The 26,880-nt window shown below is 48.0% G+C and overlaps 1 protein-coding gene across 10 annotated transcripts; it reads right to left on the minus strand.

Annotated features, from left to right (window-relative positions):
- Positions 1 to 778: 778 nt before the first annotated feature.
- Positions 779 to 26,880, minus strand: LOC119244205 (M-phase phosphoprotein 9-like). Of its 10 annotated transcripts, none has more exons than XM_054695345.1 (12): positions 24,732 to 24,836; positions 23,292 to 23,432; positions 19,630 to 19,739; positions 13,478 to 13,567; positions 12,767 to 13,284; positions 11,839 to 11,956; positions 8,867 to 8,957; positions 7,494 to 7,597; positions 4,355 to 4,480; positions 3,733 to 4,193; positions 3,262 to 3,417; positions 779 to 937 (listed from the first exon to the last, which is right to left on the minus strand). In XM_054695345.1, the coding sequence occupies exons 2-12, from the start codon at positions 23,302 to 23,304 to the stop codon at positions 814 to 816; spliced, it is 1,911 nt and encodes a 636-aa protein (XP_054551320.1). In that variant the 5' UTR covers positions 23,305 to 23,432; positions 24,732 to 24,836; the 3' UTR covers positions 779 to 813. The 10 variants fall into 10 exon arrangements, with proteins under 10 accessions (XP_054551320.1, XP_054551317.1, XP_054551318.1 ...); XM_054695342.1 differs by having other exon boundaries at positions 19,630 to 19,783; XM_054695343.1 differs by lacking the exon at positions 24,732 to 24,836 and adding an exon at positions 24,131 to 24,207 and having other exon boundaries at positions 19,630 to 19,783.

Raw genomic sequence — 26,880 nt, forward strand, 5'->3', positions numbered from 1 at the left:
CAAACATTATTAAAGACAATATGATGAACATAACTGGAATTTTCCACCAAGACCTTGTTTATAAGATCATCGGTAGAATAATAAAACTGGGTAACCAATGAAAAAAGTAGTTCAAAGTTAACGTACTCTTAGCAATACACCCAGGAAATGGAAGACATGGTCCACATGAAATCTGGTACCTAGGCGCTCACAGCACTATTAGATTCACAACAGCCCAGACACCCACATGTCCGCCCTAACGGCTGTGCGGGTGAAATGACATCTGCCCTCACAGAGCGACCCAGCCTGAGATGCCCTGACCCCTGAGGCCACAGGATGAGCCTCGATGCGGTGCTGCCTGGGAGAAGCCCAGCCCACAAGGCCACATGCCGCGGGACTGCAAGGACACAAAATGTCCACAGCTGCAAACCCAAAGACAGAAAACAGAGAGGCGGCTGCTGGGGGCGGCGGAGGGTCGGGGTGGGGTGGGGCTCAGCCGAAAGGTCCAGGTGGGTTTCTGAATGAGAAAAATGTTCTAAAACTGATTGTGGTGATGGCCAAAACCTTCTGAATACAACGAAGCTAAGGGATTGTAACTTTAAAAGGGTGAGTTATATGCTATGCAAATTAATCCAACTAAAAATGAAATTTTTAAAGGGTAACACTTTGTAAGATCATATGAAGCCAGAAGTACTCCAAATATGACCTACTGAGCAGTAAGATATCCTGAAGAGAAAACAAAATACAACCAATACTACGGCAAAGCTATCATTTGTCTCTAAAATTTAGGTTTAAATCCTTAAATTTTACTTTAAAAATTTTAACATTAAGTCATTAGAACAACAGCAAAAAAACAGAGTACTTACTTACCACTTCTATCTCCAGTAAGTTATTCTTATTTTCAAGAGTTCTCACACGACTAGTAGCTTCATTAAGAGCACTGTCCAACTGGCCACATCTAAAAACCATAGATCGAAACTAAGCAAGTAAGAATTTAAAGTCCCTGGGTCTCCCCTGGTGGTGCACACGGTTGAGCACTGCGCTGTGAAGCTGTCCGCAGCCTCTGCAGCGCTGGTTCAATCCCCGGCCGCCGGCGAGGGTCCCACATGGCGCGGCAGACCTCTCCTGTCGTGCCCGCTGCTCCCCTCATCAGTGTGTTTCGTCAGTCTGCCTGTTCTGTTCCCCGCTGTCTCTAGTGAGTCCTCTCACCCTCCCATGCATCTGGCCTGTACCCGGGTTGTATAAATAAATAAATCAATCTTAAAAAAAAAAAAACAAAAAGAATCTAAAGTCCCTTCCCTTAAAAGTATTATAGAAACAAGTACTCCAATGTTAGCTAAGTCTCGGGATGCCATTTCAGCGGACAGCCAGTCCAGGTCCTCGCCCAGGAAAGGGACAAGGTTCCCAGAAAAGACGAGGCCTGGGCTGAACATCAATCCACAGCTTGCATCAAGGGAAGAGTGGGAGAGGTAAGGGAGGGAGACACAGAGAGTGGGGTGGCATGTGGGGGAACAGTAACTATAGAAAGATAATCTACAAGCTAAGAAAAAAAATTTATAAAAATTTGAAAAACCGGGTCTCCGGTTAAGCCCCGCTCCATGAAGCAATCTGCAGCCTCTGCTGCATGAATTGGATTCCCTGGTCGGGCAGGGAGAGACACACATGACTCAGCAGACCTCTCCTGTCTCGCCTGCCGCTCCCCTAAGCAGTATACTTCGGTCAGTCTGCCTGTTCTATTCCCCACGGTCTCTGGTGGATCCTCTCACCCCCCTGCATCTCTGGCCTGTACCCCAGTTCTTGTATAAATAAATAAAATCTAAAAAAAAAAAAAACTTAAGGGCTCCCCAGTGGCGCAGCAGTTGAGCGCTGGGTTGCGAAGCTGCCCGCAGCTTCTGCAGCACCAGTTCCATCCCTGGCCGACGGGTGAGGGTCCCACATGGCGCGCAGACCTCTCCTGCCGCCCGCTGCTCCCCTTAGCAGTGTACTTCTTCATTCTGCCTGTTCTACTCTCCACTCTGACTCTGGTGAATTCTCTCGCCCTCCCGTGTCTCTGACTGTACCCAGTACTTGTATAAATAAACAAATAAATCTTAAAAAAAAAAAAAAAAACTTAAAAAACAAAAAAGATGAGAACTGACAGCATTGCCCTCAAGGTTAATGGGATGTGTGCTTACAAAGTTTCATGTTTTATGACCATTAACCCAGCTGCAGAGGTCGTGACCCTCAGGCACCAGTGCCTTATCACAAGGCAGGAGACCCAAGCAGGATCAGACTGCTATAGGGAGTAGAGCACAGGCCTAAGGGTAAAGATAAGGAGATTGGGCCCACCCTGGAATCTCTGGTCCCTTTCTAGTGTTACCTGTTACCCAACATCAGCAACAAGCAGCCACTCCACGGAGGAGTGAGCCCTCCCAAAGAGAAAAGGACTGTATCAGTGCAGTCTCTGCACAGGCTCGGGGCAGCTCTCCCACTGCCCACCTGTGACTATGCAGGTGCTTCTTTTCACCCACTCACTCCCTCTGCAGGGCAGCAGCCTCCTGCCTGCCCATGACCTATACCTGCTGGGACTTCTCTTCACTGACCTCCCTCAGTGGAGGCCACTCTCCTCAATGCCGCCCGTCTGCAACCATGCAGGCCTCTCTCAGCAAACTTGTCCCTTTCCCTAATAAACCTGCTCTTTCTATATATATATATATATATATATTTAAAAAAAAACCCACAAAGTTTCATGTTTTAGATTTTTCTGTTTTAGGTTCCGGAGCAATAAATATAGCTACAACCCTCACAAGCAAAAAGAAAAGGTAAAGTATGTCGCAAATACTCTATTACAAATACCAGTGAAAGCTCCAATGAGCTAAGTGAGTCTCTCCAGTGTCAAGTCTCCTGGTTGTTTAAACAGGTTTGTGGGAACGGCAGTTATTTTCAGAGATATGCACGTCTGGATATTAAGGCTGAGGACCACCCCAGGACATCAGCCATAGCACTTCAGGGAACCCCTAACCAGTACCAATCCTCCCACAGGACACGGCTCTGCATGTGCAAAATCTGCTCAACGTGTTTTGTTCACACAAGACAAATGGCCTCCTGTCAGTTATCAGTTTCGTAGGAGGCACTGGTTCAAATCATCAGAAGATTTGCTCAGGTAAACCCATTTCTGTGCTAAAATTTTCAAATACAAAGCATGTCTTCAAAGTGTCCTGGGTCACCATATGCAGTACCGTGGGGGAAAAGCCACACCCAAGGAGAGAGAGACATATTTTACAGGGAAATTGCAAGGTTTACCTGTCCACCAGAATTTGATTGGTTTTCTTCCACTCTTCAACTGCAGAAATTTCTTTTGCCTCTAGTTTCTGTTTCAAACTATTTATTTCTGATTCGTAATAAGCACGAAGATCTGCTATGTGCCGAGCATGCTTCTCCTTGAGGTTCTGTCTAATCCTGTTGGCAAGAGTGAAAAATATCATTAGGAAAATACATGTCCACACCCTGCCCCATAAGAGAAACCGAGAACACAACCATTCTCAAAAGCAAAAATATACGGTTTTTCCTTTGCACACCCACAGAAAATATATTAATACGAAAGTTGACAATAGTAAAATGAAAAAAAAGACATAACTTTTAGGTGCTCTATCTATAGCTATTTTTAATTTAAGATTTTCTACATTACTGAGTTCATTAATAATCATTTTCATCATTTAAGTAGACATCACAGAAAATCTATTAACATTACAAGCCAGTCACTGAAATACATACTTAGACATTATGACAGGATCTTCCAGGGAAGTCAATGAAACGCATTCTGGGGCACTGTTGGCTGTACCTGGAAGCTGGGACTGACCGACCGAGGCTGCAGTTACCATGACAGTGTCTCCCTCCTCCACGGTGTTGACCGAGGTGTCGCTACCAGTGATGGTGCACGCAGAAGCAAAGGGGGAACTGGTCCTGCTTCCGTTTTGGAAGCCAAGAGTTTTCCAGGAGTCCACTGGCGAAGCTTTTGAATTTGAAGGATATTTTGGGAATCCAGGTAACTGAGAAGTGATGTTACTTGCTTGTGAAAATGAGTCTATATCAGAGTGGCTAGACATGCTGGGTTCTAGAACAGAGTCTGGCGAGAAGGCTGTCCTAGCGTCGAGGGCATCCCCGAAGTCTGGGGGCTGAGTCCCCACCCCCCGCTGCTGTGGCTTCATGTGGATCGTTGGGTCCAGAGTCAGAACCTGGAAGTGAGATGAACAACGGGAAGGTTCCCTCTCAACTCAGATCTCGTTCTGCTGGCTTATAAGCGAGTAGGCTTAAGATCTGCTGGGGGAGTAAAGCTGAAGGTAAAAGTTAGAGTCACGAGCGCCTTCATGTCACTGAGCAGTGCTGACAACTTTACCTCTGGCGGATGATTTGGGCTGGAAGCAGAAGTGAGGTTCCTCTCAGGGAACTGCTTGTTTTCCCTTTGTTTTTTATGATAAATTTCCTTCAGTGATGGTAGCGTCATCTCATTACCAGTATTAAACTTAAAGATATGAAACAAAATTATTTAAATGGCATCGACAACAATAAGCTAACTGATATCAAGATCAGCACCGCGAAAATATTTTTGAAAGACTTTAAATACATTGACAATCTAGACCATCAGATTCATAACACAGGTTTGGAAGTCAGTACCTATTACGAGTCTCCCTCATAATGAAACTTTTTCATATCTCCAATCAATCAATAATTAGAGGAGCAATTTAAACCTAAGTTATTCAGCAGCCCATGAGGACTCCGAAGCGTTAAAATCCTTGGTCACCCCTAACTCAGAATAAAAACCCAAGGCTGAGGTAAGAAGAGACTGTAACAAACATCTGAAGCTGGACGAGAACTTCTGGCCAGATAAATTTCACTCAAGGGGACACCTGGTAGAACCCCTCATCAATGCCATTTTGTGTGTACATATATACATCTATATATATTTTTTCTCAAAGACTTGGCAGACAAAAATGCGTTACTATGTTACCCAAAGAAAATGAGCCCTGTTTTTAATGAGTAAAAGAGGATCTGACCCTCATTTCTGCATCTTGAAATCAGGGCTTTACCGCCCTGGAAGGTTCCAAAGAGCTCTGAGCTCCAAAGGTTAAACCCTGCATATAAATTATCGCAGAGGGGACCCACACAGGGTGTGGTGCACTGTTTAACCCCAGGCCTCGCATTAAACTATAGACACTCTCTCAAGCGGGATTAAAGACCGAGACAACATTCACGGGTAGCTCTGAACTCCAGTCTCATCTCCAGACCCTACCAGGCAGCAGATTACCATGAATTAACATTTTTTAAATAAACCTTGTAATTGTGAAAAAGATAACTATACTTTTTATTGTATATACTAAAAGCATTAATTTGTTAAATGTGAACTCTTCAAATTTACCAGTTTCTGTACTGCTGCTTTGGAATCTTACATTTTATAGGCCAACCACCTAAAGGCCCTTTCAAGCTTTACAGCCTTTGGCAGCCGAGGATTCCTGTCTGCTAGCCGGGTGAGCCGTCAGTTATTCCCCTTAGAGCCTGTGGTAAAGCCAGGACCCTTTCTCACTGCTTCATGACTTCTTTGTTTTCATATTAAGTGAGGAGACATTCATCTCTGAAGTGGGGGTGCCTCTTGTAATCAGTGGCATCTTACAACTCTCTTCATTCAAGAAGCAGTTGTGACATAACCTTCATTGCCTGCTCATAAGCAAAAATCAAAGCCATGAAAATTGGCCAACCAGTGTCAGCAGCTTGGAAGGAAAGCCCAGAGGGGACAGCAGCAGCCCTGAGAAGCAGTGTTTAGGGACAGTGGCTCAGCCACACTCAGCAACAGTCCCCACCAGACAGTCAAGAGCAGGCTAGTCCTGTGTGGCTTTGTCAACTCGACTCCAAGACCCTTACCCCTTTCAAAGAAATGCCCATCACCAAAGCTTATCAGGGCCCAGAGGAGGACAGATGTGGGACACAGAGACCAAGAGTGCAGAGAGGAGTGGCAGTCCCTGCCATGAAGTTCTAACACACCTGCTTCACTCCTGTTTCCCTTTCATGTGAGAGTTATGTAGTAACAATGAAGGTTCAAATCTACAAGCTTCCCATCAGCATAAAGTATAAACTCTTAAGAGATAAGGAGGCACTGTATCAGTCTAAATGATAAATTTTTTTCTTGGTGGAATAAGAAACAGGCCATTTGAAATCAATGGCATCAGGGCCTCCCTAGCGGCGCAAGAGGTTAAGCACAGGGCCTCCCCGGTGGCGCAGCGGTGGAGCGCTGGGTTGCGAGGCTGCCCGCGGCCTCTGCGGCGCCGGTTCAATCCCCGGCTGCTCCCCGGCCACCGGAGGAGGGTCCCACATGGCGCGCGGACCTCTCCTGTCGCCCGCTGCTCCCCTCAGCAGTGTACTTCGGTCCTTCTGCCTGCTCTGCTCCCCGCTCTGGCTCTGGTGAATTCTCTCACCCTCCCGCGCTTCTGACTGTACCCAGTGCATGTATAAACAAAACAAACAAACAAGCAAACAAATAAATAAAGAAAAAAAAAAACATGCCTCTATTAAAAAAAAAAAAAAAAAAAGAGGTTAAGCACAGCGCTATGAAGCAATCCACAGTCTCTGCAACACGAGTTTGATCCCCAGCCAGCCAGGGAGCTACCCACATGGCGCAGCAGACCTCTCCTGACTCGCCCGCTGCTCCCCTCAGCAGTGTGTTTCAGACTGTCTGTTCTGTTCCCCACTCTGTCTGTGGTGGATCCTCTCAACCGACCCCACCTCCCCGCCTCTACATCTCTGGCCTGTACCCCAGCTCTTGCATGCATAAATAAATAAATCTTTAAAAAAAAAAATCAACGGCATCGAAAAGACAATTTAGAGAAAATTAGCGCCCTAACGTCCTGACACTGCAGCCAGGCAGCACTGGGACCGCAGCCCTGACAGCCCCACTCCCTCTCTTTACATTTCTTTTTCCCCTCTTTGCTGAAGGACTGAGGCTGGCTCCCCTGTCCCTGGATCCTGACGCCTGCAAGGCCCCCAGCAGCCCCTTGCCCCATCTGTCTGTCACTCAGGTCACAGTTCCCCTGGTTACTCCGACTGGACCCCTACTTTCCCCCCTACACTTTCATCAGCTGATCAAAACGCAGAAGTGAGATACGGACACCGATGTTCAGACTGAGAGCTTCGTTTCTTTGTTCCGAAGTAAACAAAATATTTACATTCCTCGGGTGTAACAGGAGGAAAAACCAACACCAGGTCTGAGAATAGGGACAAAGTTCATCTGTAAGACCTCCCACCATATTTAAAATAATAAGCACTAAATTTCAGAAAACACGATCGAGGCATTTTTAATTTCATTTTAAAGTAACTGCTAAGATCACAAAGGCAGAGACTGAATTCGAAAGCAGGCAACATGATTCCAAGGCCTACTTTTGTCAATATGTCACAAACTGAAAAATACAAAATTAACAATGAAATGGCGTCCTTAACTACAACTGTGTAACGCTTGCTCTCTCACACTCACACGTGATCTAAGCTACCTGGTTCTCAGACAACTCCTCAGGGGGTGGTGCGAAGGCTTCCTCTAAAGTCCGGGGCAGACGGGGACGTGTGTGGCTCTCCTCCAGCGCCCAGCAGATCGATCCTAGTGTGGACACACACCCAGAGAGACGAGTAAGGAAAGAGAACAAAGGTGGCTTCGAGAAAAACTTACCTAAAGAAAATTACATTTGGAAAAGAACTCATTTCTGCCTATCCAGATACGGGAATTTTTCCAATAAATGACACCGAAATTCCTTACCATGAGTCCTGACTCAATGACCCTGTATTTACCACTGAAATAGTCTTATTGAAGGTGAAAATAAACTAGTGCAAGTTAAATAAATTTTTAAAGGATGACCATGTCTTTATGACTAATAATCAATAAAAAGATTTTGATAATTCAGAAACATTTAATGAGCATTTACTGTGTCAGGCTGGACAGGAACTGTGGGGCATTACATGGTGGCTTGTACAGGACTTCACAGGACACGCATTTAGTGGGTGGTACTTTAGAAGTTGGTCAGCGCTCTGATAAGGTAAAACTCCAGTAAAAAGGAACATGTAGCTGTGTGCAGGGGGTGGTCAGGGCTCAATCTGTGGGTACCACCTTAGCAATAAATGAGGAAGCGGCCCCTCTGGGGAGGGGAGCATTCCAGGGCAAAAGCCCTGAAATGAGAGTATGTCTAAGCAAACGGCCTCCTGCTGGAGCAGAGCAAGGAACGGAAGCAGCAAGCAAGGCCTCGGAGCTAGCCAGCTCCGTCCCGCGGCGTGTGCTTCTCCGGAGGAGCTGGGGAGAGCCTCCACAGGGCGGGGAGCAGCAGCCACTGATCTCACTTACCTTTAAAAAGGGTCAGTATGGCCACCTCTGAGCGCAGGTGGAAGGGTGCGGGGAGGAGGGAGGCTGTGAGAGGCTGCAGGAGGTGATGGGGGCACTGGGAGGGTGACAGTGTGAAGGCGGACAGAGTGGGGGGTTCTGGGGAGTTCCATGAGGCCAGGCTAACCCTGGTCAGCTGCGTGTGGGGCTGTGGGGGGAAGGAGTCACTAGGTAAAGCTTTCACGACTAAAATAAGTTCGCCACAGAGTCAAGAGTGGGTTGTGAGCGTTTGAATCTCTTAATTCGTTTTGGAGCACCTGAAAAATGATGAGGCAATTTTTATAGCTGTTTGAAATAACTACAAAACCACTTCTTTCAATCTTTATGGAACTTAAATCAGCTAAGGAAGGAAACCAGCCACAAGGAGCACCATGCACAGCACGTGTGCAAAGCCCCCCCCAAGTAAACCGTGACTATCAGCCGTGAGAAATGCAGACAGCTGTTGCCTAGAAACCTTAAGAAGATAAAGTCTCAAAGCGCAGCACACACACGCCATACCTGCTCCTGAATCAGACGTCCAAGCCTGTGGCCTTCCCTCTGGCTTACAGAGGTAAAAAGCACGTGGACGGGCAGCAGCAGTGCAATCAGACTACAATTCAAGAGAGAAAATCGTCAGCCAAGAGCTGAAACTCCTGGGGGCAGCTGCTGCCCAAGAACTGGGAGATGATGTGGAGCCAGACGCTGAGAAGCCTTGGGGACTTGCGGGAAAGCAGGCCCCCCACCCCATGCCCATCCTCACCCTCCCATCCACCCCATTCCCCAATCTCCCCACGACCAGAAGGCAAAATGACAGCAATGAACAGTGAAGGACTTTCTTTTCCTGTGTGATTTACAGAAGTTTATTTTGGAGCTAGAAGGAGAAAACTGAGAGCAGATGTTAATGAGTTCAGAATGAAAACGGACTTCCAAAGGAAATTTGAGGTGCCTGGAATTAAAGTCATTTAGTATAGAAATTACTGTAAAAACTATAATAATTTCTTTTATCATTAAAAATACAATAAAAATTGGGCCTCCCTGGTGGCGCAAGGGGTAAAGTCTCAACACTATGAAGCTGTCACCAGCCACTGCAGCACGAGTTCGATCCCCGGCCGGGGAGCTGACCCACACTGCAGACTTCTCCTGTCTCAACCACTGCTCCCCACTCTGTCTCTGGTGAATCCTCTCACACCCCCTCCCCCCGGCACCTCTGGCCTACACCCTAGTTCTTGTATGCATATATGAAATTTAAAAAATAAATCTTTAAAAATAATACAATATAAATTAACTCTGAAAACCACAAAGCAATAATTAACATGAACTTTAAGTTTTGCTGATTTGTCACTAGTTTATGTAACTATGTAAGTGCGGAAGTGCAGCTTCACCCCACCGTATGTGCACACACCCCACTCACCCCCACACTATTGCCATCCCCCCTCAACCCCTGTCTCCCTATCCCCTCTGGCAACCAGTATACCAGTCACAGGGTCTGAGACTATTCTTGTTGTTTTGCTAGTTTGTTCTCTTCCTTACCATCAATTCTCATAAAAAGCCTGAGCTAGTCTCACTCACGCCATCCCTGTCACTCTCACTGTTCCCAAGCAGGTAAGTGAAGACTGTTTTTACTGGAATTTTTCTCGTCAGTTCCACCACCATCAAACTTTTAATTCCTGCTAAAGTACTGAAGTTGAACTTGCTAACCACCACCCAGGACCCACTGCAAGAGCAGCACGTGAGACAGCAGATAGCACACCCCACCCGCAACCAAGAAAGTGGGTGCCCCCAGCCTGCAAGGTGCTGCTCAGCTGCTTTCTCATCAAACAAGAAAACCCAGATCACCTTTTCATCTCTTCTAAACTCCTGCCTGTTGAAATGCCTGCCAAGCCTCCATACTTAACAGACCAGGCGAGGATGACTGCAGAAGGCAAAGAAATATCCCGAGTAGCATTTATCCTTTGTTCAAGTTTAACGTGCAAAGGCTGGTGCACTCTGCCAACACAGAGTGGAGGGGCTGGAGGCGCTGGAGGGGCTGGAGGCACTGGAGGGGCTGGGGCTCACCTCATAGGCTGCCTCTGTATCTTCTGAGCAAACAAGGCATTAGCTGAAGAAAACAGGACCAGTGTTTAATGGAAAGGACAGGACGGAACTTGTGAAAAGCACTGAGCTTCGTGTGTGTGGAGCACAGTGCTCTAGCCCAGCTAATGCCTCTAGAGCCCGGGGACAGGCAGTCTGTCCAAGACAAAGGACCAAGGAGACAAAGAAGGAAAGTGCTTATGTTCAACAATATCAGATTTCAAGACGTTACAAAATAGCTAGGACCCAAAATAAACGAGCATCGTGTAAATGAAAATTGAATCCCAAGAGAACTCCGATCACCAGGATTCCCTGGGCTCTACTAAAACTGGGAAAAAACAATGGCAGAAGAGGAGGAATGAAACAAAGAGGAAAGTTCCAACTGTTGTGAATCCACAGAATTTGATTCAATTCTGCAGAAAGAAATGACTCAGGCGTGCTGCCTTTAATTCACCAACACCATTACTTGAAAAATCACTTAAAATTCAAAAGCAGCACTGACTTCCCCCAATACCAAAAATAGTATTACCCTATTAAAAAATAAAGGAAAAATAAAACTTGTCCAGGAAATAAAAGGAAAACTCCAAGGGACCCTCTCCTCCTCACAGCCCTGCCCTCTGCCCCCTGACAGCACCAGGACACTCAGGAGGGAGGGATCGGCCAACCTGTCCCCAAGGGCATGTCTCGGTGCATCTGATCACTGGGCCGGATTATCAGAGAACCAGAGGCGGGCCAGTGGGCAAGACCAGAAGCTCCCAAGCTTTGCAGCACACGAGAATCCCCTGAAAGTGTTTAAGCTCTCCGACACCGGTGGCACCCTCACAGCTGAGGGCAGACCCCTGGGGTCGTCGGCCAGGTGGGTGCTCCTGGACCTCCTTCTCTGACTCTAACACACAGCATGGTTTGGAGAGCGCCGGCCTACAGCACACAAGACAACAAGGAAACCGGTGTCCACCAGGGTCTGGGTCACAAACCCAAGTGTAGTAGAGGAGGGAAAGTCTCCACCAGACTGAGTTTCACTCAAGGTAAAAGTGAAGAAATTAGTGCAGGTGAAACTCTCTCCCTTTCAGCCAGCCTAACTCCATGAAAAGAGCAGGCTGCACCCCCGTCTCCAGCGCCCTCGGGCCATCACACCAAATGAGGGCACACCGTCCTTAATGGGCCAGAGCTTCCAAGGACAGGGACCTCAAGAAGCCTGTATCCCAGGGAGGGCCGGGGGAAGGGAAGCAGGGGAGCGGCAGGAGAGGAGTGCCTTATGAAGAAATGGCTCCTTTCGACAGGATTTTATCCCTCAGTTCTTAGTCAGTCATTGTTTCCAAAACTTCAAGACACCAAAAGGAAGAGATGTCAGTGGAACAAATTAACGAAACCAAGGAGGGGCAACAGTCCCTAGGGGGTGGGCAAGTGGCAGAGTTGCCTACCTTCCCGGCGGGGGGCTTCCTGGCCTCCTCGCTCCCGAGGGTGGGATTTGAATCCTCCATGTGTGCTCGCTTTGGTTGGTTCTGCTTCAGCTTTTCAGCCCATGATGTCACAGATTTACTATTTAAAAAGAGAAAAACAAATCACTCTGTTGAGATGCCAACTTCTCACATGAAACTAAACACCAGGAGTCGCTGTACCAGGCAAAACGCTCCGAGTTGCTTTTCAAATAGCAGAGGATGGGTTTTTATTGGTTCACCTAAGTTTCATTTTCCAGGTTAACAATTGGCGGTGCGCAGCCTGAACACGACACACCGTGGGCCCCAGGGCGGCTCCCAGAGAGAGCCCAGGACTAGCATTGCTGAGGGCCATGCCCTGTGTGCTACAGCCAAGCAGCTTCCTTCAGCAATGCACACTCAGGGCAGGCTGCACGGTTCTGGTAGACGACGTGCTCTGACAACATTCAGCCTCAGTCTCCTTTACTAAGAAGTCCTCTGGGCCCATCCAGATGTCGTTAAACTCACCAAATCTCTTCTGACACAAACAGAGAACTGTGCACACTTAGATATAATTTGGTTTCAAAGCACATGCTTGTGTGTTGACAAAATCCACGGCAGACACAACCCTGTGCTCTGAATGTTAGCAAGTTACTGTGACTAGAGAAGAGAAGAGCCGCTTTCCGACCAGGCCTCCACCTTGAGGGTTGAGAAATCTCACAGCACCACGAACAGAAGAGTCAAGAGTCATTAGCACACAGTGTGGTCATTTGTTTCGACTTTCCTCAGGCAGCAAATAAAAAGACTTTGATTCTCATGGCAAAACTTCAAACACATCTCATTCCACCGCAGTGCCTCTAGAAGCTTTACTTACTGGATTCAAAGTGCAATAAACAAGTAAAACTTGCCTTCAAACGACGGAGAGACTACTCACCTGTTTGTTTTTCCACTGTACACTTCAGAAATCTTTTCACCAAGAAAAGCGTGTTCAAATTCACCATGGAAAATGGAAGTATCTTCCTTGAAAGGTGCACAGAAGTCGTCGGCAGCCCGCGTGGGGCCACTCGTGGCTGTGGCAGCCTCCGTGAGTGGCTGGGCCTGCAGCGCCGGGGTCCCATGCGGTCCCAGGGCCCCCTCTCTGTGCTCCATGCACTCCTTACGGTCCTCAGACTTGCAGGTGTTTAGCTCGGAGACACTGAAGGTACCATACCCGCTGCTCACAGAGCCGCCGTCCACGCTGCAGTCTGGCTGGGATGCAGAGGTTTCTTGCTGCATTTCAGGTTCTCGGGACTTAGGGTAACTGATGACAGATTCATTTCTCTCACTGTTTTCAGAAAAAAAACCCATTGGACTTTCTGAAGATACTTGTCTGTTTAAAGAACTATCAAAGGAAGCCCAGGAAGCATTGCATGTCTGCAACTTGACTAAATTTCTGATCTCCTCCTGAATACGCTGAAAATAAAGTGACAAACGTGGGTAAGAAAACTGATTAAACTTCACGTTTTTATAAATGTGAAAATACTGTTAAAAATGTGAGCTATTACACTGAAAATGTCTTTTCTTTACAAACAAAATTAATGAAAAGTATGAACTGGTTCTTCTGCAAATCTTAAAATATAAAGAATCAATATAAATGACAACTCACTTGAACTTGGCTGTGGAACTGCTCCTGCTGGGCGACGATTTGTTCTTGACATTGTTTTTCCACCAAACTGAATAACTGTAACCACCCGGTCTAGTAAATTATAAAAAATAGTTAAAAATTTTTCATCATGTATTTCACAGATGAGAAACAGCCCTTTTTTAAAATGTACTTTTAGTGTAAATCTGTAAGCTGAATTAAGGAGGTAGCAAACTACATTTAGGGCAAAACTACAAGTTCGCAGGCATGCGGCCCTTTTCTTATTGTGAGGTGGGTCTGAGTAATCTAGTGGCTGAGGCAAGTCTGGTTTTTTGAAGGCACCTTACCTGGATGTCACCTGCGCCCTTCCCGAGAGCACATTACAGCTGGCTGAAGTTTGGCTTTCTTTCCTCATGCCTCTTTCCTTAAGGGATTTTTTAAAAAGATTTATTTATTTATGCATACAAGAACTGGGGTGTAGGCCAGAGGTGCAGGGGGTGACAGGATTCACCAGAGACAGAGTGGGGAGCAGAACAGGCGGCTCTACTGAAATCTACTGCTGAGGGGAGCAGCGGGGAGACAGGCGAGGTCTCCTGCGCCCTGTGGGTCAGCTCCCTGGCCTGCCAGGGATCATACCTGGGCTGCAGTGGCTGCCAATAGCTATCTTTAACCCCTGAGCCACCAGGGAGGTCCTTGAAGGAATTTTCTTAAACACTGACTTGAACCCAGAAAAAGAACCCCACATCGTAAAACAGGAAAAAAAAAATGGTATCCTGAGAACCTACTCTCTAATTTAGTGGCTCTTTAAGTAAAAAAACCCTTTTTAAAGTGAGACATTGCCAGCTCAAGTGGACTGAGAAAGAGACTCTGAAAACCCAAGGAACTGCCTCTAGCCCCTCCCCAGCCACCCAGGTCCTGGTCCATCCTGACCCCCACGAGCAGTTAGTTAGCATGCTCAGCCAGGCAAAGCCAAACATGACAGGAGAGGGGTTCTGGAGAGGATAGCCCACCCCAAGACTCGGCCACCAAGTTGAGTGGACCCTGCTGGGATCTGCCCAGGTGGGCCTGTCCTGCCCCAGGCCCTGGTCATCTGGCTCCCGCACACTCCACCTCATCCCTCTCTGTCCCTCAAAGGACACACACCAGCCTCCCTCGCTGGCCTGTGAGCAACCTGAACACACCACAATTGTCTTCCACCAAAGGACCTTTCCCTCTACCTGGAAAGTTCTGTCCCTAGTCCTTACCAAGGCTGCTTCTCCCACCCTGCAATGTCATCTTCATCGTCTCCTTCTTCAGTCCCAAACCATCCCTAAGCACCCCCTCCTCTCCCGCCAGCCTGCGTCTCCTCCACAGCATTCACCCCATCCTGAATGAGCTCCCTTGTTCACTTCAGTGACACGTCTGTGTCCCACCCTGGGCTCCTCTACCCAGCACCCAGGACACTAGGCCGAGGAAAGAGTGGGCACACGGATATGCCACCCAAGTGACTGTTTCACGCTGGTGTCATCACCTAACACGCTGGACGGTGGGAAGGGGCTGGGAGGCCCTTAACAAAATGGGACGACATGCTGCCAGGGTATGCTTAGCCCCTGTACTTTCTGCTAATCGAAATAAAAAAAAAAAAAAAATCAAGCAACATAGTTTTCTTACTAAGTTATTAAACTTAAGCAACCTTTTAGGGGTTATTTTTAACCTGATAAAGTTACTATTCACATAAAACTAAACCACAGTCATGACAGAGTAACAATTTACATACAAGAAAATGGCTTCTGGGTCTCCCTGGTGGCCCAAGGGGTTAAGTACCGCACTAAGGGGTGGTCCGCACCTTCTGCAGCATGGGTTTAATCCCCGGCTGGCCAGGGAGCAACCCACATGGCGAGGCAGACTTCTCCTGTCTCACCCACTGCTCCCCTCAGCAATGTGTTTTGGTTGGCCTGCCTGTTCTGTTCCCCACCCTGTCTGGTGAATCCTCTCGGCCTCCGCATCTCTGGCCTGTACCCCAGCTCTTGTATGCATAAATAAATAAATCTTTAAAAAAAGGGGGAAAAAATGGCTTCACACTGTGTGAGACATTTACATTAATCACAACCTTATAACTCACAACCTTTGTTTATTTAGGATACAAATGAACAGAGCTTACCCAGCATATAATTAGTGGAAAAAGATTTTTTCCACTAATTAGGTTAGGTTTTATCACTAGTATTTTAATTTTAAATAAACTTACTTAAGAAAGCTGTAAGTGCAGTGGATAACAGTCACTTAATTATTGAGGATGATCATTCATTGTAAACTAAAGTGATTTAGAGGACCTGTATTTTACAGGCTATTGGAGAACTCGGGTATTCACCTGAGAGTTTCCAACGCTGTGCCCCAAGCAGGCCTTGCAGTCTGGCCTGGTGAACACCCCGCACTGCGACACACCACTCACACTTGACATCTGATTCCCACTCCCAAATATTTTGCTATTTTCAAGTCACTAATCATCCAGGAATGCCTCTGCCAAGAGCTTAAGTGTATTCCAGCCCTTCATCAGAAGAAGGGATCCCTGTTTCAGGATATTAGGGGCCCACACAGTGCTGGGTTAGTGACATGAGCAGGGGCTGCACTGGTGGGAGGCTCGGTGGCAACGCTGTGTCCTCTGCTTAGGAACCCCCGAGAGCATGGGTGTTGGAATGTGTATTATCTTATAGAAAATAACTTTCAGGGCCTCCCCAGTGGTGCAGCAGTTGAGCGCTGGGCCACAAGGCTGCCCACAGCCTCTGCAGCACCGGTTCGATCCCCAGCCGCAGGCAAGGGTCCCACATGGGGCACAGACCTCTCCTGCCGCCCGCTGCTCCCCTCAGCAGTGTATTTCGTCTGTCTGCCTGTTCTGTTCCCCGCTCTGGCTCTGGTGAATTCTCTCACCCTCCCGCGCTTCTGACTGTACCCAGTGCTTGTATATACAAATAAATAAATCTTAAAAAAAAGAAAAAGAAAAAGAAAATAACTTCTAGGGCCTCCCTGATGGCGGCAAGGCATTAGGTCTCAGCACTATGAAGCTCTCCGCAGCCACTGCAGCACAACTTTGATCACCGGCCAGGGAGAAACCCATAGGGTGCAGCAGACCTCTCCTGACTCCCTGCTGCTCCACTCAGCAGTGTATTTCAGCCCATACGCCTGTTCTGCTTCCCCACTCTGTCTCTGGTGAGTCTTCTCACCCCCACACCTCTGGCCTACACCCCAGCTCTTGTACGCAGAAATCTTAAAACAAAAAAAAAAAGAAAAGAGGGCCTCCCCTGGTGGCGCAGCGGTTGAGCGTTGGGTTGCGAGGTTGCCCGCAGCCTCTGCAGCGCCAGTTCAATCCCTGGCCACTGGCGAGGGTCCCACAAAAAAAAAAAAAAAAAGAAAAAAAAGAAAAGAACTTGTATCCTCCTTTATACCACAACCAGGACATGATACGGAGTCTTTTTCAGTGGGGACAGAGAGGTTATTTTATCTGTGTATTTCATTTCAGGACAATAAAAGTTAATATTTCAAAAATTGTTCTCTAGGGCCTGCCTGGTGGTGCAGCAGGTTGAGCGCGGCGCTGTGAAGCTGTCCACAGCCTCTGCAGCGCAGGTTCGATTCCAGCCGGCCGGCTGGGGAGCTACCCACATGGCACAGCAAACCTCTCCTGTCTCGTTCGCTGCTCCCCTCAGCAGTGTATTTCGTTTAGTCTGCCTGTTCTGTTCCCCACTGTCTCTGGTGAATCCTCTCACCCTCTCACACATCTGGCCTGTACCCTGGTTCTTTTTTTTTTTTTAAAGATTTATTTATTCATACATACAAGAACCCGATACAGGTCAGACATGCGGGAGGGTGAGAGGATTCACCAGAGAGAGCAGGGAACAGAACAGGCAGACTAAGTGAAATACACTGCTGAGGGGAGCAGCGGACACAACAGGAGAGGTCTGCCGCGCCATGTGGGATTCTCGCCGGCTGGCCAGGAGTGAACCCACACTGCAGAGGCTGCGGACAGCTTCACAGTGCTGCACTCAACTGCCTGCACCACCAGTGGAGGCCCCTGTACCCCGGTTCTTTTATAAATAAATAAATCTTTTAAAAAAATTGTTCTCTAAAGAGGGCTTTGGGGCTAATAAAATTGGGTTGCCTCTTGTGTTGCTCTTGTAAAGTCCAATTTTGCTTGTTTTTAGGTGTGGCAATGCTTTAACTTATCAAAGTAATACATACTTCTTATAGAATAAAAACAAAACAAAGGAGAAAAAAAAAAAAACGACAAAAAAATGTGATCCCCAAAAGTGGTAAAAATCAGACCTTCTTTATTCCGAAAAGAAGGTGAAACCGTAATACGCAGGACAATTCTCACAGTCCTCACCCAACCATTCTTTCTAAAATGTTGCACTAAAACAGATGGTTTTCTATGCTACAAAAATGCACTACATCAAGTAATTTTACTGAAATGACCAGATCAAAAGTAAGAAATATCTTAAATGCTTCACTGATCAATTCCATGTTTACATCACAAAAACTAAGTTATCAGTTATTACCAAAAATAATAAAAACAATCACATTATATTACAGATAAAAAAGAAAAAAGCCAGAAAGTAAGAAACTGGCTCAATGTTAAAAGATTTAAGTAGCTAGCAAGTATCCTGGTTTATAAATGCTGTGTCTTAAATTCATAAATATATTCTGATTCTAAGATGTTGATTTCAAAATACTAAAAATCACAATTTCTAATTAACCTGAATTGGCAAGAAGTTTGAGTACATTGAGCCAGTGCCTCAGTTTTGTCAAGGATGTTCGTTCAGTACTATAAGCTAATCTATACTAGGGGACATTTAACATTCCATTGAATTGTCATTTCACAGTGGCATTTTATAGGTCTTTGGCATTAGCACATACTGATTGTCGTGGGGGAAAAAACGTTTAAAGTATCAATATTAGAATTCAATTTTCATTATGTTTACAGTAATAGTCATTTTTTATAATGACTATAGGTAATGACTGTAAGTAGTTAGGCTTAGGAGTACTTGCTACTTAACTCAGACTAGGGAATCTTTCATCCCATTTATTCTACATTCTGAAGAATAACACAATATAGTTTGAAAAGTATGATTAACGTGTAAAACAACATCTACTGCTCTATAAGTAACTTAATATGTTAATATATAATGTTTTATACATTTCTATAAAGCATTACGAAATCTATCCTTGTCAAGTCTCTCTTAGGCATAAATTAAATATATTCTTTTAACTGTTAAATTTTATGTCAATTTAACCTATAAACCAAAGGAAAAAACCACTGACATGAAGTCAGTGCAACTCACATATCACAATCAAGAATATGATCGGGCATGAAAGAGTCTTGGTTTTGTTAGGGGGAGAGGATGTCCTGAGCTAATCCCATACAGGCTTTGTGGGCCCCACCCCCCACTCCAGACCAAAGTCATCAAGACATTGGGAAAGAGAAATCCCGTAACCACCAAAGGGAAGGTGGCTGGGACCTGAGGGTGGAGTTAAGCAGCCAGGTTGGGTATAAAAACCAAACACTTGGGCCTTGGGGGCTCTCTCGCTCTGTCACTCGCCTCCTGGCTTCACGGCTCCTGGCTGGTGGCAGCTCTCAGAGCACCATTTGGGATTCCTGATCGGGGATCGGGTAGGACGCATTTAAAACTTTGTCTCCCATTTTTCTGCCTGAGCTGTACATTTCCTCATTTGCCCTTCCCTTGTCAATAAACCTTTTATTAACCTTTTGTGTGTGCCTGCAGTAGAGCATTGATAAGTCCTTTTAAGCCCGTGGGTGAGGACCCACAGTCAGGCACCCCATTTTGTATTGGGGCTGCCCTATAACAGTTTTACAAAGGGATGACAATTCGTACAAGTGATTTAAAACTTTAGGATCAGCAACAATATTAGTGCTTTTGGAATTCTCATTTCTCTGAAGACAATACTTTAGTTCACATTTTAGATATAATCAGCATGTCTAATCATGAGTATACTGTTAAACGTATGTCTGACTGTCTTTCTCATGTCTATCCAATACTATTCCCCGATTTACTCACTTGGCCCCTTTACTCCAGCAGTAACTTAAGCACCATGCTCTCTAGGATGTGAGTGCCTAATAATTTAGAGCTTAGTTGTGATACATTTAAAAAGAGAATTATTCATCCCAAAAGTAAAATAAAACTAAATACCTCAGAGTTTTTCCAAAGTTCCGCGTCAGCCTTTCCACTGTTTTGTAGTTCTTGCATTAAAGAGGACAGGACTTCTACTGTACCTTGGATTACAGACGGTGTGGTCTTCCCTGAGAAAGAGGACACCCCATTTGTACTAAGGTGGGGACTACTTCTGTTGAAACATAAATAATTCAAATGGTTTTCTTCATTCTACCAAAGTGTTGAATAATTCAGCAGTTCATGATTTAACAGAGCAGTACAAAACCACTGATATTTAATCCTTCTTAATAGCACCTCATTTGTTGAAAATCTGATCACCAGTTTGACCAGGCAAGGAAAATAGCAGCAAAAAGACAAACAGCATTCAATTATTTATTTTTTTAAAGAACTTAACAGAAAGACGTTCCTCAGAAGTGAGAGGCGACTCCAAAGTACCAGCAGAAAATTAGTATCTGCTAAATAATAATAAAAATTTCCCGCCTCTTCCATCTAAATTACTCCAGAGGATTAATGCATGGGTAACGTACTTTCAGAACAGCCTTTATTACAGATTTTCTTTCCCCACTGCCCAGAATTACAGTCAATCTTGTTAATTGGATTCCCTCTAATTTGGGGTGATAAGCTGATGCTTATCTTTGCACTGTCTTTGAATAAAAATTGTGCCAAGCAAATTAGCAGCAAATATTCAGTCTTATTTAGCCTATTCAGGGTGTAAAATAGCACTGATTCTTTCCAGGACTGCTTTCCCAAACTTGAGATGAGTTTATTTCAGATTTGTTTTATAAAAACACTAAGCATAATTAAAGACATTAAAATCTGTTTAAATTCCAGTCACTCATAGGTCATTTTCACTTATTGATATGTTGCTTTGTTTTGGTTTATTTTTTAAAAAGATAATACTAATGAAAATAACTATAAAATAATGAGGATCAGAGAAATACTAGTAAGAATTCAGGGAAAGATCATGTATGTTGTCCATAGGGGCTGTGTCATCTCCAAGTTTAAATTTGGCTGATGGAACTGCCAGTCACAGTGCAAAGGGAGGCAAGTTGGATTACACAATTTTTATAAGAAAGGCAATTTTGGCTCCTCCAAGGAAACCAAACACAGATATCCCAAGAGATATCTGGTAGAAGTGGGCATCAGAGGGGCCACCAAATGACGGCGGAAACCAGCGTCCACCAAGTGGGCACAGCGCTCACCATCGCTGCCCACGTGGCATTGCTCTCCCTTCCACCTACCTTCATTCCTGCCTCCTTCTATTTTATAAATTCTTGTAAACTGCCTTAAGTTATTTCTGAGAGCAGAGAATGAACATGTATCTTTAAGGAATTCATTCATTTATCTACAGCCCACTGCCCTCAAGGCTGGCTGCGGTGGACACCGGCCGTCTACCCATGGCCCGGCTGCTGTCTCCATGGCCTGTGCCTGCTTCTTTTGGGTGGTCTTCTTTCTTTTTTTTTTTTAAATATAGAGTAACTTTTATTTATTTATTTATTTATTTGAAGGATTTATTTATTTATTTGTACAAGCACTGGGTACATTCAGAAGCGCAGGAGGGTGAGAGCATTCACCAGAGCCAGAGTAGAGCAGAGAAGAGCAGGCAGAAGGACCAAAGCACACTGCTGAGAGGAGCAGCGGGCGGCAGGAGAGGTCTGCGCGCCATGTGGGACCCTCCTCCGGTGGCCGGGGAGCAGCCAGGGATCGAACCCGCGCCGCAGAGGCTGCGGACAGCTTCGCAACCCAGTGCTCAACCACTGCGCCACCGGGGAGGCCCCTGGGTGGTCTCCTTTCTAATAGCCCCTCCTTTGTCGTTTTCAACCTACTGTAAATTTAGAAATCAAATGATCAAGCCTGTCAGACTATGCACAAAATGAGGATACAGGCTGAAAACAAAGATGGGACACTTTCAAAAGAAAAGGTATACAATGGAGAGGCAGCTTTCTGCCTACCTCTGACTATGCAGATGCTCTTTTTCTCCTTTTCCTAATAAACCTGTCCTTATAAAATGTAAAAAAGAAGATGTATACAATGCATGGTTTGACAGCGTCTATTTGCTGACTTCCTCATATTCAACTTAATTGCTACTTTCCATATGAGTGAGGAATTTGAGTAATATTAAACATTATTTGTACTGCTAACTTTAAAATATAGAAACAGGGGCCTCCCTGGTAGCACAAGGGGTTAAGCACCGCACTATGAAGCAATCCGAAGCCTCTGCAGCACAAGTTCGATCCCCGGCCGGCCAGGGAGCAGCAGACCTCTCCTATCTCGCCCGCTGCTCCTCAGCAGTGTATTTCACTCAGTCTGCCTGTTCTATTCCCCACTCTGTCTCTGGTGAATCCTCTCACACTCAGCATCTCTGGCCTGTACCACAGCTCTTGTGTGAGTATTAAATAAATCTTAATAAAAAATAAAATATAGAAATAATATTGAGGCAACTAAATGTAAAGATAAGTCTTGTAATTTACCAAAAGCAAAAAAAAGTGTAAAGAAAAACTACAACTAGCAGAACAAGCTCCTTTTCAAGACATTCCTCACACAAAAATATTTATACATATCTCTGGGGAAGATGGTAATACTATTCTTAAACATCTTAAACAGCTGTCTCTGAACAGTTCCTGATCACAGTTTGCAATTTTTTAATGTAAATCAGTAACTATAACACTGTCTGACTATATTATAAACTACACAAAGTTAGTTTGTTTGTGGTTACCTTGTTAAAAATACCTATCTTCCCCATTCTTACCTATTAGTACTTAAGTTCAGTCCAAGAGAATGGGGGGGATTTTTCATATCATAGTCTACAGAAGATGAAGTTTTGGGTAAGGTTTTCACCAAGTCAAAATCTTCCATAGTGTACAGAAACTGTTATACTCTCTTATTTGGAAATGTAGGTTCTTTCACTGTTTGAAGAAATTGAATCCGAGTCCTCTTCAGCTGCTTCATCATCTACAGGCATTTTCAGATGCTAACATTCAGAACTGGGAAATAGGCTAAGCTCCCAAGAGAGTCTGAAAATGGATGGGGGGAAAATACTACTATAAAAGGCCACTAAACCTAGCAACTGTCTTTTCACTACTTTGGTCGTGAAACTTTGATCGTTTCATACAAGTCTACAGTAAGGAGAGCAACACGGTTGGTACATGTCAAAACGCAGAAACCACCCACATGCCCAACAACTGGCAAGTGGATAAGCTGTTAGGTCCATCCACCTAACAGCATTTTTCAGCCATAACAAGAAGGAAGTATTCATCCAGGCGGTGATGTGGATGAGCACCGAAAACATGATGTTACATAAAAGCAGCCAGCAGAAGACCACAAGCGTGATCCCACTTTTCGGAAATAGCGAGAACAAGCAAGCTAGAGACCGAAAGCTGCCTGGAACTGAGGGAGGACAGAAGGGGAATGACTACCCTGGATGAGGGTTTGGGGGGAGGAAAGCGGATGAAGAAAAGTTCTACAATGTGATGGTTGCACAACTGTGAACAGACTAAAAACCACTGAAGTGAACACTTAGGTGTTAAAATTTTTATGGTATGTGAATTACATCCCAATTTAAAATGCACAGTAAGAGTGATTTGCAAAAGTAGCATCTTTTTTAAGTAATATGTCAAAATTTTATGTGTTTCATGATCGAGGTTCTGGACGTTCTACTATGTACCAATACGAATACTTACATGCCTTGTTCATTTAATAAACTCCAGCAAGTATCCATGCTCGGTCATTTATACAGCAGGAACGTCATCAGATGCAGTGGAACGGGGTATTGAACATGGCATGCCCAGTTAAAGTGTTAACAATGGTGGTTTCCCGGCTGGCTGGAAGGTGGGGGGGGGGGGAAGGAATGTTCAACGACACAGCCTGTTGTGCTCTATGCATGCACTACTTCTCAAAAAACAAACCATTTGCCAGGTTAACTGAGTCGTGGTGTAGAGAGGAAAACTGGCTATAACAACATGCCTCCTTCTGGGGGAATTCACGTACAAAAAGGAAGCCAATGGAAAAATAGAAGAAAAATAAAATCTGTGCAGTTTAAAAACGAGAAGTTCCCGGGGTGCCAGCGCAGAACAGCACCCAGTACCCCGGTCCCACGTCCCGGGACTGGGCTTACAAAGCAGGGCTTTGCAAAACCTGGGCCAGGTGAGAAAGCGGCGGGTAACCCGACCTAGCTCAATGGACTTCTCCCCAGCGGCTCAGCCCACTGGCAACCACAAATGGGGTATTGAAAAAGCAGGGGGCTGTGCCTCCCAACGGGCAACGAAAATACCTCGACTCAAATCACCGTGGTCTCCTACCGGGCAAACACCAGCTCCCCGGGGACGGGGATCTGCGCCCCGTCCCCCACGGCCCGCCCCGCCGCGGCCGCGGCCGCAGAGGCCCAGACCCAAGGCCACCCGGAGGGCCACGGGGCCTCCCGTCTCCAGCCGTCGCGGGGAGGAGTGCGGGAAGGGGCAACCCAAGAAATTAAAAAATAAGTGAAAGCTGCAAAACGCAATGCAAAATTAAGAAGCAAAACCTCCACGGAACGTGGACCCCGGAACACAGTTACATTCCCCGGCAACGCGGCACGACGCCCTTGGTCCCCCCGCTCCTCAGCGAAAGGGCAGCGCGGGGAGGAGCAGGCCGGGGGGCGCGCGCGGCAGGGGAGCCGACCAGGGGACCCGCGAGGATGGGGCTGCGGGGAGACGGCGGGATGGTTTCGGGGGCCCTCGGGCCCGACCCGGCCGCTCGCGCGCACAGCCAGCCCACGACGGCCGGGGGCTCTCGGGTCGGAGCGGGGCGCCGCAGAGCAGCCAGCGGGCGCCGCCGCCGCCCTCGCGACCCGGAAAACAAGGGGGCGCCGCGCGCCCAGAGGGAAACCCACAAGCCCCCCGCCCCCGGAGCCCGCGCCCCGCGATTGGGCCGCGCGGGTGTCACTCAAGGGCACGGAGTCTTGAAAAGGCGGGCGGCAGCCGCCCACTCCCCCACACGCCGCGGGCCCGCGCCGGGGCTGCGCCGCCTTCCGACCCCTGCCCTGGCCCCGGCCCAGCCGCGCCGGGGTCGCCGGGGCGCTGCCGTCTAGGCCCGTGCTCTGCGCCCCACCGCCGGCAGCACCGCGCAGGCCGGCGGCCGCTTACCTGGCCGGCGCTCCGGCTGCCTCTGTCAGGGTCGGGCGCGCGGACCCTCGCGACCGTTAAACTCGAAGGAGCGTGCGCGCGCCCGGCGTCTCGCCCGCGATTGGCCGCTCGGCAGGGGGCGGAGACGACCGAGCCCTGGCGCCCTCGGCGACCTCCCCCTTCCGGTCCCGCCCTCGGCGCCCGAGGCCGGTGTCCGAGGCCTGGGAAATAAGGAGGGGCGGGGCTGCTGGCAAATCCCCACATCTGATTGGCTCTCTGGGAATGACGGCGGCCACGCGGGAAGAACGCCTCAGCTTCCCGCATGCGCAGTTAGTGAGCGCGAGTCTCCAGGAGGGGCGGGGGCCGCGGCGAGAGCAGGGCGCGTGCGCAGACCAGGTGGCGCCGGACGCCCCGCGCGTCGGCGATTCCGGTTCCCCCCGAGCCGGGGCGGGAGGTCGGCCCTGAGGCCAGGTAAGCGCGCGGGGGAGCCGGACGGCCGCGCGGCCACCTGGATGGCCGGTGGCCGCGGAGCGAGGACTGGGAGCCGGGACACCTGCCTCCCGGCTGGCGACCCCGAGTAACCGCGCGCCCGGCCCGAGGCCCCGACGCCCGAGCGCGCGTCCCGGGGCCGCTGGGGCGCGGGGGTCGTCGAGGACTGGGCCGCGGGGCGGGGGGCGCCCTGTGGCTGCCGAGCCCGCCGCTCCCGGGCGCCCCCAGCCGCTTCGTGCGCGCGTTCCCCAGACGGGTGCCCCGCGGCTGGCGGGTTGGCCCTGCCCGGCCCGGAGGCGTCGCGCCGGAGGAGCCGGAGCGGGGACGCCTGCCCTTGCCGGGACTTGGCGGCCTGCGGGCGGCGTCCCCTCTCCTCGCGGCCGCGCGGAAAACCTCCCGCCAGCCGCGCGCCCGCTCCAGCCCCACACGCGCGGGGCAGACGCCGAGCCCGAGTAGGTGGGGCGCCGCCCCCCCACCCCACACACCCCCCCCACATCCCCCACATCCGCCGCCGCCGGCCGGCGTCACACCCCGACGAAACCAGAATCAAGTTGTTCCTCAACACCCGGCTCCGTCTCAGCGACCCTGCTTCGGGCCGCCGGGAAACGGGCCCCCGGCCGCGGCCTCGCCGGCTCAGGCGGCCGCGACGACTCGTGCCGGAGACGCCGCCGCGCCGCTCGGAGGACTCGGGACGCCGGCGCCCCGCGCGGTCGCTCAGTCCAGCGCCCGTGCTGGCTGCAACGGCGCGGGCGGCGGGCGGCGGGCGCCGCTTCTGACCAGAAAGCGAAGGCCTCTTAGTTTGAGCGTTTTGGTTTTGACGCCTGACTTCAGGCGGGTCTTAAGCCGGTGTCCTGAATCGGCGGGTTCGGGAGCGAGTCGGAGCCGTCTGGGTGGCCGAGGTGGTGAGATGTTTGGGCGTGAGGGTGCGCGCGCGTTTCCCAACTTAGGGTAAGCTTTTCGGTAGGGCTTTAATTTTTAAAAATTCAGCCATGGACATGGCCTTAAATTAATTGGACGGTAGAGGAGAAAAGCCTTATTCAAACCTCTATAAACAGGTAAAGAGGCACTTCATAGGCTCCATGGAAGTTATTTTTGAGTGTAGAAAATAGAAGTAGCGGTTTCGCAAATTAAAGTAAAAGCGTTAAATAACGTCATCTCACTTACCCTTCCCCATAATGAAGACTTTGCATTAGAAATACACACGCTTACCCCACTGCTTCATAGCCTTGGTGGAGGGTGTGATGACTGTGTGACCACATTGCTCAACTGTCTCTCTTGCTGTGAAGGCTTCCGGTTGCCAGCTCTTGAGCAGAGAGCTTTCGCATTGCTGGGGATAAGGTCAGGCTAGTCAGTCGTGATGACACTGATGAATGGAGGCATTTAGTGTCTGTTAACCATGGTGCTACTTTGTGTCACGGGTTTTTATATCCAGACAGTTTGTCATTTGCGGGGCCAGTTTGCCACAGCAATATATGAGGAGCTGTAAAACCTTAAGTCTGTAGTTTAGCAGTTAAACATGGAAGGGCTTGCTCAGGGGTGCATTTAAATAGGCTTGTTTTCATCTTCACTCTCTTTTGTGGCTTCCTTACTACATTAAGTAATTCCCAGGAATCTTGTTTAAACTAGGACTTTTATCTTCCAACTGGTGCCTGCTGGGAAGTCAGCTGCACTCCTGGCATCA

The sequence above is a fragment of the Talpa occidentalis genome, unplaced genomic scaffold (genome assembly GCF_014898055.3).
Source record: "Talpa occidentalis isolate TD23 unplaced genomic scaffold, MPIMG_talOcc4v2.1 talOcc4.14, whole genome shotgun sequence".
Lineage (NCBI taxonomy): Eukaryota > Metazoa > Chordata > Mammalia > Eulipotyphla > Talpidae > Talpa > Talpa occidentalis.

Coding starts and splice junctions, on each gene's coding strand:
- LOC119244205 (XM_054695340.1), bottom strand. CDS start 22,467: ATGGAAGATTTTGACTTGGTGAAAACCTTACCCAAAACTTCATCTTCT. Junction 13,285..13,477: donor AGTTCCACAGCCAAGTTCAA/GTGAGTTGTCAT, acceptor CTTTATTTTCAG/CGTATTCAGGAGGAGATCAG. Junction 7,598..8,866: donor GACGTCTGATTCAGGAGCAG/GTATGGCGTGTG, acceptor TGTCCACACTAG/GATCGATCTGCTGGGCGCTG.